At 38.5% G+C, this 12,249-nt stretch overlaps 1 protein-coding gene across 1 annotated transcript; it reads left to right on the top strand.

Annotated features, from left to right (window-relative positions):
* Positions 1–6: 6 nt before the first annotated feature.
* Positions 7–2,471, top strand: MARS2 (methionyl-tRNA synthetase 2, mitochondrial). The gene has a single exon (XM_005873582.2). The coding sequence runs from the start codon at positions 570–572 to the stop codon at positions 1,308–1,310; it is 741 nt and encodes a 246-aa protein (XP_005873644.2). The 5' UTR covers positions 7–569; the 3' UTR covers positions 1,311–2,471.
* Positions 2,472–12,249: the final 9,778 nt, after the last annotated feature.

Below are 12,249 nucleotides of genomic sequence, written 5' to 3' on the forward strand. Positions count from 1 at the left end.
GGCTGCTCTACAAGGGGCTCTACGAAGGGTGGTACTGCGCCTCCGACGAGTGCTTCCTGCCCGAGGCCAAGGTCAGCCGGCAGCCCGGCCCGTCGGGGGACCCGTGTCCGGTGTCCGTCGAGAGCGGGCAGCCCGTCTCCTGGACCCAGGAAGAGAACTACATCTTCAGGCTCTCGCAGTTCCGGGAGCCGCTGCAGCGCTGGCTGCGGGACCACCCTCAGGCCATCACCCCCGAGCCCTTCCAGCGCACGGTCCTCCAGTGGCTGGAGGAGGACCTGCCGGACCTGTCGGTCTCTCGCAAGAGCAGCCACTTGCACTGGGGCATTCCGGTGCCCGGGGACGACTCGCAGACCATCTACGTGTGGCTGGACGCCTTGGTCAACTACCTGACCGTCATCGGCTACCCCAGTGCTGAGTTCGAGGCCTGGTGGCCCACCACCTCTCATGTCATAGGCAAGGACATCCTCAAGTTCCATGCCATCTATTGGCCTGCCTTCCTCTTGGGGGCCGGCCTGAGCCCGCCACACCGCATCTATGTCCACTCCCACTGGACGGTCTGTGGCCAAAAGATGTCCAAGAGCTTGGGCAACGTCGTGGATCCCAGAGCTTGCCTCGACCGCTACACCGTGGATGGCTTCCGCTACTTCCTCCTCCGCCAGGGCGTCCCCACCTGGGACTGCGATTACTATGAGGAAAAGGTGGTGAAGCTGCTCGACTCCGAGCTGGCAGACGCGTTGGGCGGCCTCCTGAACCGATGCACTGCCCAGAGAATAAACCCTTCGGGGACCTACCCGGCCTTCTGCGCCCCCTGCTTTCCCAGTGAGCCCGGCTTGGCGGGGCCAGCGGCTCGCGCTGGGCCAGAGGACTACGCTCTGGTGAGCGCAGTGGCCGCGTTGCCCAGGCAGGTGGCAGACCACTACGCGAACTTTCAGATCTACAAGGCCCTGGAGGCAGTGTCCAGCTGTGTCCGGCAGACCAATGGCTTTGTCCAAAGGCACGCGCCGTGGAAGCTGAGTTGGGAGAGCCCCGTGGACGCCCCCTGGCTAGGCACGGTGCTTCACGTGGCCTTGGAATGTTTGCGGATCTTCGGGACTCTGCTCCAGCCTGTCACCCCAAGCCTGGCTGACACGCTGCTGTCCAGGTTGGGGGTCTCTGCCACAGAGAGGGGCCTTGGAGAGCTCTCTTTCTTGCCTCGATTCTACGGACATCCTTGCCCTTTTGAAGGGAGGCGGCTGGGACCTGAAACTGGGCTCCTGTTTCCACGACTGGACCAGTCCAGGGCCTGGCTGGTGAAAGCCCATAGGACCTAGAAACTCAGTTCTTACGGTTTCTGGCTTGTGGTAAAAAGAGCAAGTGTGTTGTTTTGCATTTTCAGGAAAGTTATATTAATGTTTTCTTAAGTGTTGCACCAAATGAGCACATAAGCGATGTCCCTGTGAAAAGGGGTGTAAAACGTTTCAGGTGCCCAGCCCTGACTCTTGTTTTCTCTGCCCACTCATTAACCACTGCCCTTTGTATGCCAGTGTCTCTAGATGTCTCTAGGGGAAAGATGGCTAAGAGGCAACTCTGCTGAGACCATTCTTTCTTCTGGTGCCTCCTTCCAAACCAGGTTATTTACCCGGACTACCTCTCATGGCTTGTTTTCCATTGGCTGCCAGCCTCTGCCGGAATCGAAGTTGGGCTTGGAGGTCCCTACCTCAGCTTTAAGCCCTATTTTGTTACATATGTTGGGTCTCCTGTTAAAAAGAGATTCTTTTATTAACCTTTAAAAATTCAGTGTCCTAGACTAGATGTTTATATTTTCGGTTCTTAAAATCATGACTAATGATTAAAATAGCAGTCCAATAGTTGTGCTTTGTAACACTACACTCCAACCAGTAGATGGCTCTAGTCTCACATGTGGAATTAAGATGGAGGTTCAGTCTTTAGAAGAAATGTTTTCTGCTTTCTAATTTTGCAGAATTTAAGAAAATTTTTATTGCTTTTCTTAAAATGAGGGATAACTGCAACCACTGCTGTTTTACAGAAAGCCATAAAAAAGATCAGAATCCTCAGCTTTCTTCAGACTACTGAAAAAGGACATTTAGTCTAATTAAATATTTAGTATGCTAATAAGTAAATATATCAAGTTTGTTTGGACTATCTATGATAAATTATAAAGTTCTCTTGAGGTACTTGGTATGTTAAAAATTTTAAACTTTAATAACAGTAAATTTAGAGGTATGATTTAAAAAATCTTTAAGTTCAAAAGGGCAGTATTTTCTTTATATTTTTTAGCCATCATTTTGTTATTCACATACATAATTTACCTTATATGATTTTTTTTGGTCAATCAACATCGATAACACAATACAGAAATTGTACAATAGTTACTATAAATGTTAATACATTTACTTTTAAGTAGTTTTTACTGATTATTTCTTATGCTCTTTTAACTTGTTATTAAAGTTTAAAAGTTTGTAAGTACCTTATTCAGATTCATACTGTTGCATTTGTTGAAGGTGGTGGTGAAGGGAGGAATGATCAATGCTCCAAGAAACTCAAACTGGATTTAAGGAGCACTCCAAGGCCCCATAACAACACAGAGAAGATGTTAAGGTATCAGTTATATAAGGACTACAACACAGTGAGCCAGCATTGTATCTGATAGGTGATTGATTGGACAGCCAGGCCAAAGTTGAGAACTTGCCTTGAAATATCCATTCTAAGCCTGGTAGCCAGCAGAGAGGGCTCATTATGAAGTAACTTAATAGGTTGCTAGTTCCCCAGATCTATTCTCTGTGCTACTGTTTAGCTCCGGTTTCCATTGAGAGATTGTTTGCTTGGGAACATTACTTAAAAAAGAGTGCTTGAAGGTATTCTGAAGTGGAAGGATGGTTTTGACAAATGTTCCTTCAGACCTGGACTTCCCGTATGACGTATTCCAGTTACCTGCTGGGATTCGTAGGGCAGATTATGGGGGCCTAGGATTGAGTATATCTCCTAGGGCTGAACGGAGCAGAGTAGGGAAAGACATGGGATGTGCTTACATGGTGAAGGAAAACAGACCTACAACCAGTGGGATGATAACCTCTGCCTTTGCAGTGTCCCGTGAACGGTCTTCCAGTTCCCATCACGAATGGAGAGACAGTGTCTTCCACTTGACTGAGCTTTCCTGTGGCCTAGTGCTGGTCCATACACTGGATCTTTGCTTGCTGGGTGTTAATGGAGTTCCTTTTGTGCAGTCTGTCACTTGTGCAGGCATTTTAACTGGCTACCAGAATATCTGTGCTACTGGAGGGCACAAAAAATAGGGGATTCAGAGAAGAGGGTATTACAAAAGACAAGATACTGTGAATGAAAGGTGTGATATGGAAGATGAACCAGTTTGATTTTCTGTAGGAGGTAAAGCAGATAGCCTTTGGGTACTGGATGTATTCAGTTTGATCCAGCACTTTAAGAATGGCAGGTGGTGGATAGGTAAAACTTAAAACTGGAGGGCATAGCATTTCCAGGAGAGGGCATCCTAACCACTTGGGAGAAGATGATAAACTTGTAGACCTCTAAGAATCCCCCTACTCCAGAACTGTTAACAGCTTATCTGGCATCTTTGGATCCCTTGACCAGAAGTTTCTCCCAAATAATACTCTTGAGGCGCTCAGATTTTCATTGTAGGTTATTCTTGGAGACAGTGTTGCAGGAGGTTATGACAGAGCACTGATCAGGTGTTCATGGGATGTCCGTTATAGTGATAACAGGCTATCAACTTGGTAGACAACATTCCTGTCTATGAAGTCATGCAGGAAGTTGTGGGCAATGGACAGTATATGTTAAGTGGCACCATTCAATATTAGAGGGCGATTCCACAAGTGAATTCATAGATTAGGCACCTCTGAAGCCAGGAGACCTGTGGCTATACAGAGGTTAGGAATAGACAGGAATGCTCAGCTGGCGTGGCTCAGTGGTTGAGCATCGACCTATGAACCAGGAGGTCATGGGTTGATTCCCAGTCAGGGCACATGTGCAGGGCTCGACTCACTGTGGGGTGTGCAGGAGGCAGCCAATCAACGATTCTGTCTTTTCTATCTCTCCTCCCTTCCTCTCTGAAATCAATAAAAATACATTTATAAAATAGAACAGGCAGGAACAAGAATAGATACAATCTCGGATTTCACTGAGATCTGTTATTCTGGAAGTAGGCCTCGTTTTTCTTAAGGACCTGTGTGACTATAGGAGCTGAGAAGAGCCTGAAAAACTTACTGTTAAGTTGATAAAGTACTCAGGAAGGCCTAGGCTGAAATATGGGCCCTGAGGCAAAGGCCAATTTCTTTTTTTTGCAGTTGTACCTGTGAATGGAACATAGCTCTTTAGATTTGGGAAGTTCTAAAACCAAAGTAAAGCCAGTAGTTGGTCAGGTTGTGGGGCTCCAAATTGGACGACTTATCATAAAGTAACAGGCAGTACCAAGCATTCAGCAGATTCCTCCTTGGGCATTATGGAGGGACGGTTTCCTGGATCTCTGACTGCCCAACCCCTATTGAGCATAGCTGCAGTGTTGGCTGCATTAGTGCAACCCTGAGTGATTGGGGAGGCCATGCCTCTCGACTAAGGTTTGGTCCATAAAGCTGCTGTATAATCTATAATTGCCTCCTGGAGGCAATGCCCCCAGAGTTATAGAACACTGTCCTTTTTCTTTTTTTATATGTTTTTATTGACTTTTTAGAGAGGAAGGGAGAAAAACATTGATGAGAGAGGAACATTGATCAGCTGCCTTTGCACACCAGTGACATGTGCCCTGACTGGGAATAGAGCCAGTGACCTCCTGGTGCATGGTTCTGCGCTCAACCACTGATCCACATTGGCCCAGCTGGAATAACTATTCTTGTTGGTGAGGTCTAGGGTGCTGTGCCGGAGTAAATAGTATCAGTGGACCTGAAAGGGTGTGGATATACTGACAGCCATGTGTCTGTTTTTGCAGCAAGGTTTACTAGTTAAGAGAGCTAGGGGGGAGCTAGGGCACCGATTAGGGTAACCAAGAGCACAGGTTAGGGGAATCAGTTCTAGAAAAAAGCCTCTTACAAAACTAAGTATCAAATATGTAATTTCAGCACAACACTGTTAGTCCTGCCCCTTCCTCTAACAGAAAGTTGGGGTAGGATTGGTTAACTTTTCTCAATAGTAACACACCAAATTTGAGGTTAATATTGCTGGAAGGGACAGAACTAAGTTAATTCAGGTTAATTAGTGGGCATTTTAACTTTCTAGGAAGAGTGTCTTATTCTTTTCTGAGACAAAGGAACAAAGGAGCCCAGCCTACGCTGCTTTCCTTTATGGCACTCACCCACCTGGAGATGAATAGGCTCTTCCTTCGAGTTCAAGTAGTCCTGGCTAACCCAATAGAGATCCTCTGAATTAAAGAAGCCATCTCATAGGAATCATTGACCACATTTAAAATACCTGCTTAAAATCATATGAAGGCAATTGGTTTTACTTATATTTTCATGACAAGGAAGGGGAATTGGGAAGAGCTATCTGCCAAGAAGATCTTTCAGCGCTTTGACAACTAGAAATGATATACTCTGTACTGTGCTTCTTCCCAGGAATAGTTATTGGGAGGTTCAGCCACCTTTGAATCTTTACCGAAGTAAGGTGAATTTAACTTCCACTTGGTGAACAACACAGTTTAACTCACCATGGACTTTAAAGTCCACACTTCCTCACTTAAGAACAAGGTGATATACGATGTCAGGATGTTTCAGGAAACCAAATGTGCCATCTGCAAGAAGAAAATTCTAGCTCCAAGGAGAGGTGAGCCCTGCCTTCAAGTCATTAAGGATTTTGGGATGAAATGTCTGCAGGAGGCCTGGAAGACTCTCTGGGTAAACTGGAGGGACAGCTTTAGGAATGCCTGTGGAAATGGATGATGCCACTTTTCTTAGTGTACGGTATGGTGAAATGGTGCTGACCTCCTTATGCTAGTCCACTCCTAAGGATACACCTTGTGCATGTACCCCCCGTTAACTGACAATCACTGGTCTGTGAATTTAACATGAAGATAAGCCCTCAAAAGCTAATTTATGATTGTTATAGATTGGATCATAGTTCTATTCAATACATTCAATAAAAATATGACCAATTACACATTTTTTTCCTGATTAAAATATTTTTTAAAGGGTAATATCTTTTACTTTGGAACACATTAAGATAGTTTCAGTACTTTGGCTTCCTTTGAACTAGTCTAAAAGTGTCTATTGATTAAAAAGATATACATTAAAAAAATAGAAAGTTCACAAATGTGTTATACATTTTAATCATTAAAATACAAATAGAATGTATTTCTTTCAAGCCATATGTAATGTCAGAACTGAATCCAATAGAAGACATGAGAAAAAAAGAGCAAAGAAAAATGAAAAATTTGGTAAGAGAAAGCCTATAAGATGGTAGAAATAAATACAAATATATTCGTAATTGTAATAAAACATCATAGGATGAACCTCTGTCAAAAGACAGCAATGTTCAAGCTTAAATGTAAAAAGTTACATGTAGTTAAAAAGTAAATACTTAAACATAACAGAAGATAGGACATGAAGAAATACTAGGCATATGTTAACCAAAGGAAAGCTGGTATAATATTAATAGTAGATAATCTATATTGAAGGGAAAATTGTTACTAAAGATAAAGTGGGAATATAAAAGGAGTAATACCAACAAGTTATAAGAATTATGAACTTGTATGACCTAATAACATAGCCTCAAAATGTAAAAACCCAAAGCTAAAATTGAAAATGATAAATGTTCGTCTGCAAAAAAAACCACAAAACAAAAAACCAACAAAAAACTGCCTTTCATGAATTCAGAGAAACCATGCAACAAGAAAGTAAAGATAACTCACACTAGATGTTAACACTGCAGCCTAATGCTCACTACCAAGTGGATCACTGATGAGTGTGAACAATAAAAGTTTTATAGCAAAGTTTTGTGACCAAGACTTTGACTTTTTCCATGCATGTCTCTGTGAAAATAACTTACTTTTTGAATAGAAATGTCAGCAAATATACTACCTCTTCAGTAAATCCTCCCTAAGGATTAAAAAGGGAGACACTCCTGGCCATAATTTTGCCATTTTTAAAAATTGTTGGTTCAGGAATAAGCGAAGGTGAAGGGAGAGACCGAAAGTTCTATGTTCCTTATTTGTGTTCTCTCACTCACTTTCCCCATTAATTTTGTGAAGTAGTCTTTCTGTTTAACTGAAAAACTGAGGCACAGAGAAATTAAGTAACAAACGTGGCTAAGGTTATGCAGCTTGTCTCCATGCCAGAGCTTCAGCACCGTCCGCAGCATCAAAACCACAACCAATCAGTGAGGACATGCTGAAGGCATTGTATTGTGGGGAGGAAGTAGCATAATCAGCTCCAAGACCTAAAGATGAAAAGTCTACTTAAGAATCCTTAATTGAAATATATCAATGATTGTTTCACAATGAAGAATTAGTTCTTGATAGCTAGCTAGATTCTGAAAGAGATGACTGCCAAAATAGAAACAGAAAAATTTTTTTACTTTTACCATAAAATTCTCTTTAGCTTTCAATAGTTTCCTTTATTATTCTAAGCCTGCTTATATGTGCTGGTGTAAATTTTAAAAAATGTTAATAACTATAGTTTCTATTTTTATTTTTCCTTAAGATTATTTTGTTTCTTATTTTCAGAACAGTGTCCCAAATTCTTGGCTCCAACAGTTCTCCTCTAAGTGAAAGTATATTATCATATCCATGAAGCTAAGTATTTTGAAATAACATTTTACTATTTGATGCTTAAAATACACATTTATCTCTATACATGAAACATCAATATTCAAAAGTTTTATTTGAATTAACTATTATAGTAACAAGGCCAGAGAATTTTATTAGAGGTTACAAACACTGAAACTTTTTCATTTCATACATACAGTTTTAATACAAATGAACTTACTAAAAGACTCATCTATTTACTAACAATTTAAGTTCTATGAATTTACTGAACATTTATTACTATATTCTTGTGACATCTTTCTTAACAAGCCTGCAGAAACCAGATTAAACACCTTCTAACTCCAGTTATTACCAAAGCATAAACCACCCCATTAGCTAAAATGACACATACTAGGTAATTCCTGGTAAAATATCATCTTATATATATGACAATCAAAACATATTCTAACTTCCCCAAATTAGAGACTTTATTGTGAATTGTACAGAGAATACTCTGTCATATTTTACATGTTTTATGAAAGGTAGCTATTATGCTGGCCATGGGCTACACCTTAATGAAGTATAAAATCTATGTTTATATAAAACTTAGCTATCATCTATATTGTATTTTAGAAAATGTATCAAAAGTTTTTGTTAACCTGGAAGGCTAAGAACACCTATATCTTTATTCTATGTTTTAAATGATTTCATCAGAACTCTAAATTCAAGCAACACAGTCCCATAGTTAGCAAGTCACAATGGGCACTTTTTCAGTACTTTTTTGCACGGCAGTCTATTTCTTGTTAATAAAATCACACTGATATATATTATATATTATAAATAATATATGACTTTTTTATTATCTTCAAAAGTCACTAAGAAAATGAATTTATGAAGGCTTTCATAAAGCAAAGAATCTTCAATTCTGGTAAACTGAAATTACTGCACTAACTTTATATTTAAATTTCTATAAAACTTATTTTATGGGAACTCCCTACATTGTTAGAAAGCAAAACTTTTAATCCCGAGTTTAGTTTTATTTACAACTCATTACTGGAATACATTTAAGTAAATCAATTTACAATGTGTAAGAAGCCCATTTTGATATTATAGAAGAAAATTGTAAGTACTAAAATAAAATGAAGTATTGGAAATATGTATGAAAGCTGATGGTTGGAATTTTACTCCATTTTAGAATTTGGAAGGAGTATTTTTTGTTAAACATAACAAAATATTTTTAACATTCATTATAATATTGTCTGACCTACTATAAAAAATTGTTAGTTAATAATCGATCTTCAAAGTAGAAAGTTTTTTCTTATTAAAATGTCCATATTAAGTCAACCTCTAGAAAGTAGTTAATTCATAACAAATTTTAAATAAAATGGTTTTGATGTAACTGATGCCATTAAATTAGTTTTCTAGCCTAAGGAGAGTCTGTAGATAGCACTTCTTCCTTTTTCCATAATTCATGGAGACCATCTAACAGTGGAGCTATCAGTTCTGGGGCACAAAAACCAGTATAAATGTGTAACTGTGTGTACCTAAGCATAAAAATTTGAAACTCAACCTGATCTCAGACAGAAAAACAAAGGAAATGGTGAAAACTTAATGTTTAACATCAAGGGTAGTGAGAAGGGCACTAGCCAAGTTCAACCAAGTTGTCAAATCTCATCATTGATATATTTGTAGAGGTAGATGTTTTTTAAATATTCAACATGTGAAGGTAGGTAAGTCTGAACTCAACAGTTTTAAACAAGTCATTCTCTAAAGGCAAAACACAGCTAGAGCACAGGCGTAAAATCTATTGGTAAACATAGGGTTGTTGCTGACTTTATTTTCATTTTTCCTTTGGCATAGACATTAGGATAGTAAGTGTATTATTTTAATTGAGAACTTCTTACAAACAGTTGGAATTAGCCTGAATAAAAGAATCTTACAAACTAAGACCTGAATGGAAGCTAAAAAGGAATACTGACAGCGTCATTGTGTTGAAGGGAGAAATATGTGTTGAATCTGACATGATATATGCAGCAAATGCTTCTACTTGCTAAGATGCTATAAGAACCCTTATACTTCTTATGTGAATGACAAAAGAGGGCCAAAATAGACATGGAGATATTTTTAAGTATAGTTAAAAATAGTGTCAACTTTGTCCATAGTAACTGGTATAAAATAAATCATCATAATATGACAGGTTTCCATATGTTATATATACAGATTATTTTAAAATGTATTAATGTCTAGCAAAGTTTCTAATGCAAACCTAGAGTTTATAAAAAAACACTTAATGTAGGTAAAACATACATTAAGCTAAATATAGTGAAACCAAAATAATGTAGAAGCTAGAATCTTTTACATATTATTTGAATTTTCCATATTACAACAAATGGCCTGTTAAATTCTCCATATTACAAGCAATGGCCTGTTACTATGTATATTCTGTATATGCCATGACTGTGTTTACATATGTGAAACATCTGGAATAAAAGTAAAAAACCCAAACACCAAAGATGTTTTAAAGTAGTTGTTTTTGACATTTTCAGGTTGATAAAGTAGCCAGATGACTGAATTTTTCAAACTTTACCAATATATTTGTTTTATACATATCGTTTGTTCTTGTTACAGATTGCACGTCTATGTTACTTAAGTGTGTGTGAAATAATAAAGGAAACCACAATTTTATCCCGCACTTCCAATGTTCTCCTACTAAGATTTCCTTAATTTACTTCAAAAAAAGGCAAAAATATTTAACCGTAAGCATATCAAAAACCCTCATATTGTTACCAGAACAAATATGGGGCTGGTTGCTTTCTATTATTAGATAAAATAGTTATCTAAGACTCTACTTAACAGAGTCAATAGAGGAAGGTGGAGTAAGAATTGAATCCTTTGCTCTGAAATCTTTTCTAGGAAGAAAGTGTGGGCTTCAAGAATACTGAGATTTCAAACCTACAGATGAAGGTTGAGAAAAGCTGCTTCTCACAGAATGTAACCTTGGTTCCTAAGAGATTTAAAGGAAATTAGGGTTTAATGCATTTTAAATGGGTCTTATTTTATAATTACTTCAGGGAAAGATTTTAATAGTAATATGAAGTGGGCCTGGATTTTGAGAGACTAGATGTGCTTTAGGAAATGACCTGCTGCTGGATGGGGAGGCATTCTAAGGCGATAAACAGACTCACTAAAAGGGATCTGAGAAGAGTCATATCTAATAGATTTTTCAATTATTAGGCTATATCTCTTTTGTTCTATCCCTGAACTTTAATAAAGATTTGTTAAAAAGAAGATTTATATAGTTAGGGATATACAAAATTAGAGTCAGATCCCAGGGTTGAGAAAGCAACTATGCAGAGAAAATCAGGGAATTATTAATGAACTTTCATATTAACAGAGTAATATTTTATCCTATTGTTAAGTAAAACATCCAATGAATACCCTGGTCCAAGAAGTGATTTTTATTTGATCCATGGCTGAGTGTAAGGATTGCTGGAGATACGGCTTTGCTCAAGACACTTGAGTAGGAAAATTATACATTTTGACTAATGCCTACTTCAGAGCATCAGTGTTTAGCCAAATTCTTTTGCCTGAAAATCTCATCATTTTCTCTGCCTGCTTTAAATGATTTGAGTTTGAATGTTGTTATTCAAGAAAAATGCGAGCATCATGGAGCCTGAGTTTATTTCATAAAGTTGAATAGAACTTTGGAAGAAGCATGTAGGCCAAATCAATTGCCTAGCCTGAATCTGACAACAGAAATTTAATACCAAATGTTCTGGTAGTTCTAAAAACTAGCAACCTCTATATAATTAATGGAAATGAACTAAACTGTCCGAAATAAAAAGCAGAATTTCTCTAAAAAGGGATGTCTAATAATACACCATTGTACTTTCCATGATTTGGGCACATTTGACATTCTATTGATCTACCAAGACTCTGAGCATGCCTACTAACAGTCAATGAAACAACTTGCCAATGCTAGGGTAGGTAACTGTCAGGAGTAATTCATAAAAACAACGGGTGCATTTTAATGAACTATCAGACTTTGATGCCTCTAGGGTTAAAAATGTTTTAAATAGTGCAATTACACTGAGTTTATTCACATCACTTCAGGATACTCTGTGAAGTTCCAAAACAATCTTCTAACCAGAAAAGAAACATTTATGAATTACTGTAAAATAAAGATAATTATCAAAATGAGTGTTATGAGAAAATTCACTCCAATGACACGAGGCTATCTTTAACCTTGGGCACTGTTGCACTTTTTGAGCTAAGGAGACTTCAGTAGGCAATTCTGTTATTAAGCCACTCATCTTAAAACCACACACATTTTGTCAGTATAAAAGGTGGCATGAATTTGGTACTTGTCATTAGGATGTTAAAAAACTCCCTAAATTATAATAATCCTTCCCCCAAATAGCAAACCCTACACGGAAGGTTTATACAAAAACTGATAAATACCTATATTGCAGTTATTAGCAAGAAAAATGGAAAGAAAGAAGAAAAGCAACCAAATGTTCATTTGTTTTTCTTGGTGGACTTTA

This window comes from Myotis brandtii, unplaced genomic scaffold (assembly GCF_000412655.1).
Source record: "Myotis brandtii unplaced genomic scaffold, ASM41265v1 scaffold412, whole genome shotgun sequence".
Taxonomy (NCBI): domain Eukaryota; kingdom Metazoa; phylum Chordata; class Mammalia; order Chiroptera; family Vespertilionidae; genus Myotis; species Myotis brandtii.

Bases quoted from the DNA above. Each gene is read 5' to 3' on its own strand.
- MARS2 (XM_005873582.2), top strand. From the start codon at position 570: ATGTCCAAGAGCTTGGGCAACGTCGTGGATCCCAGAGCTTGCCTCGAC.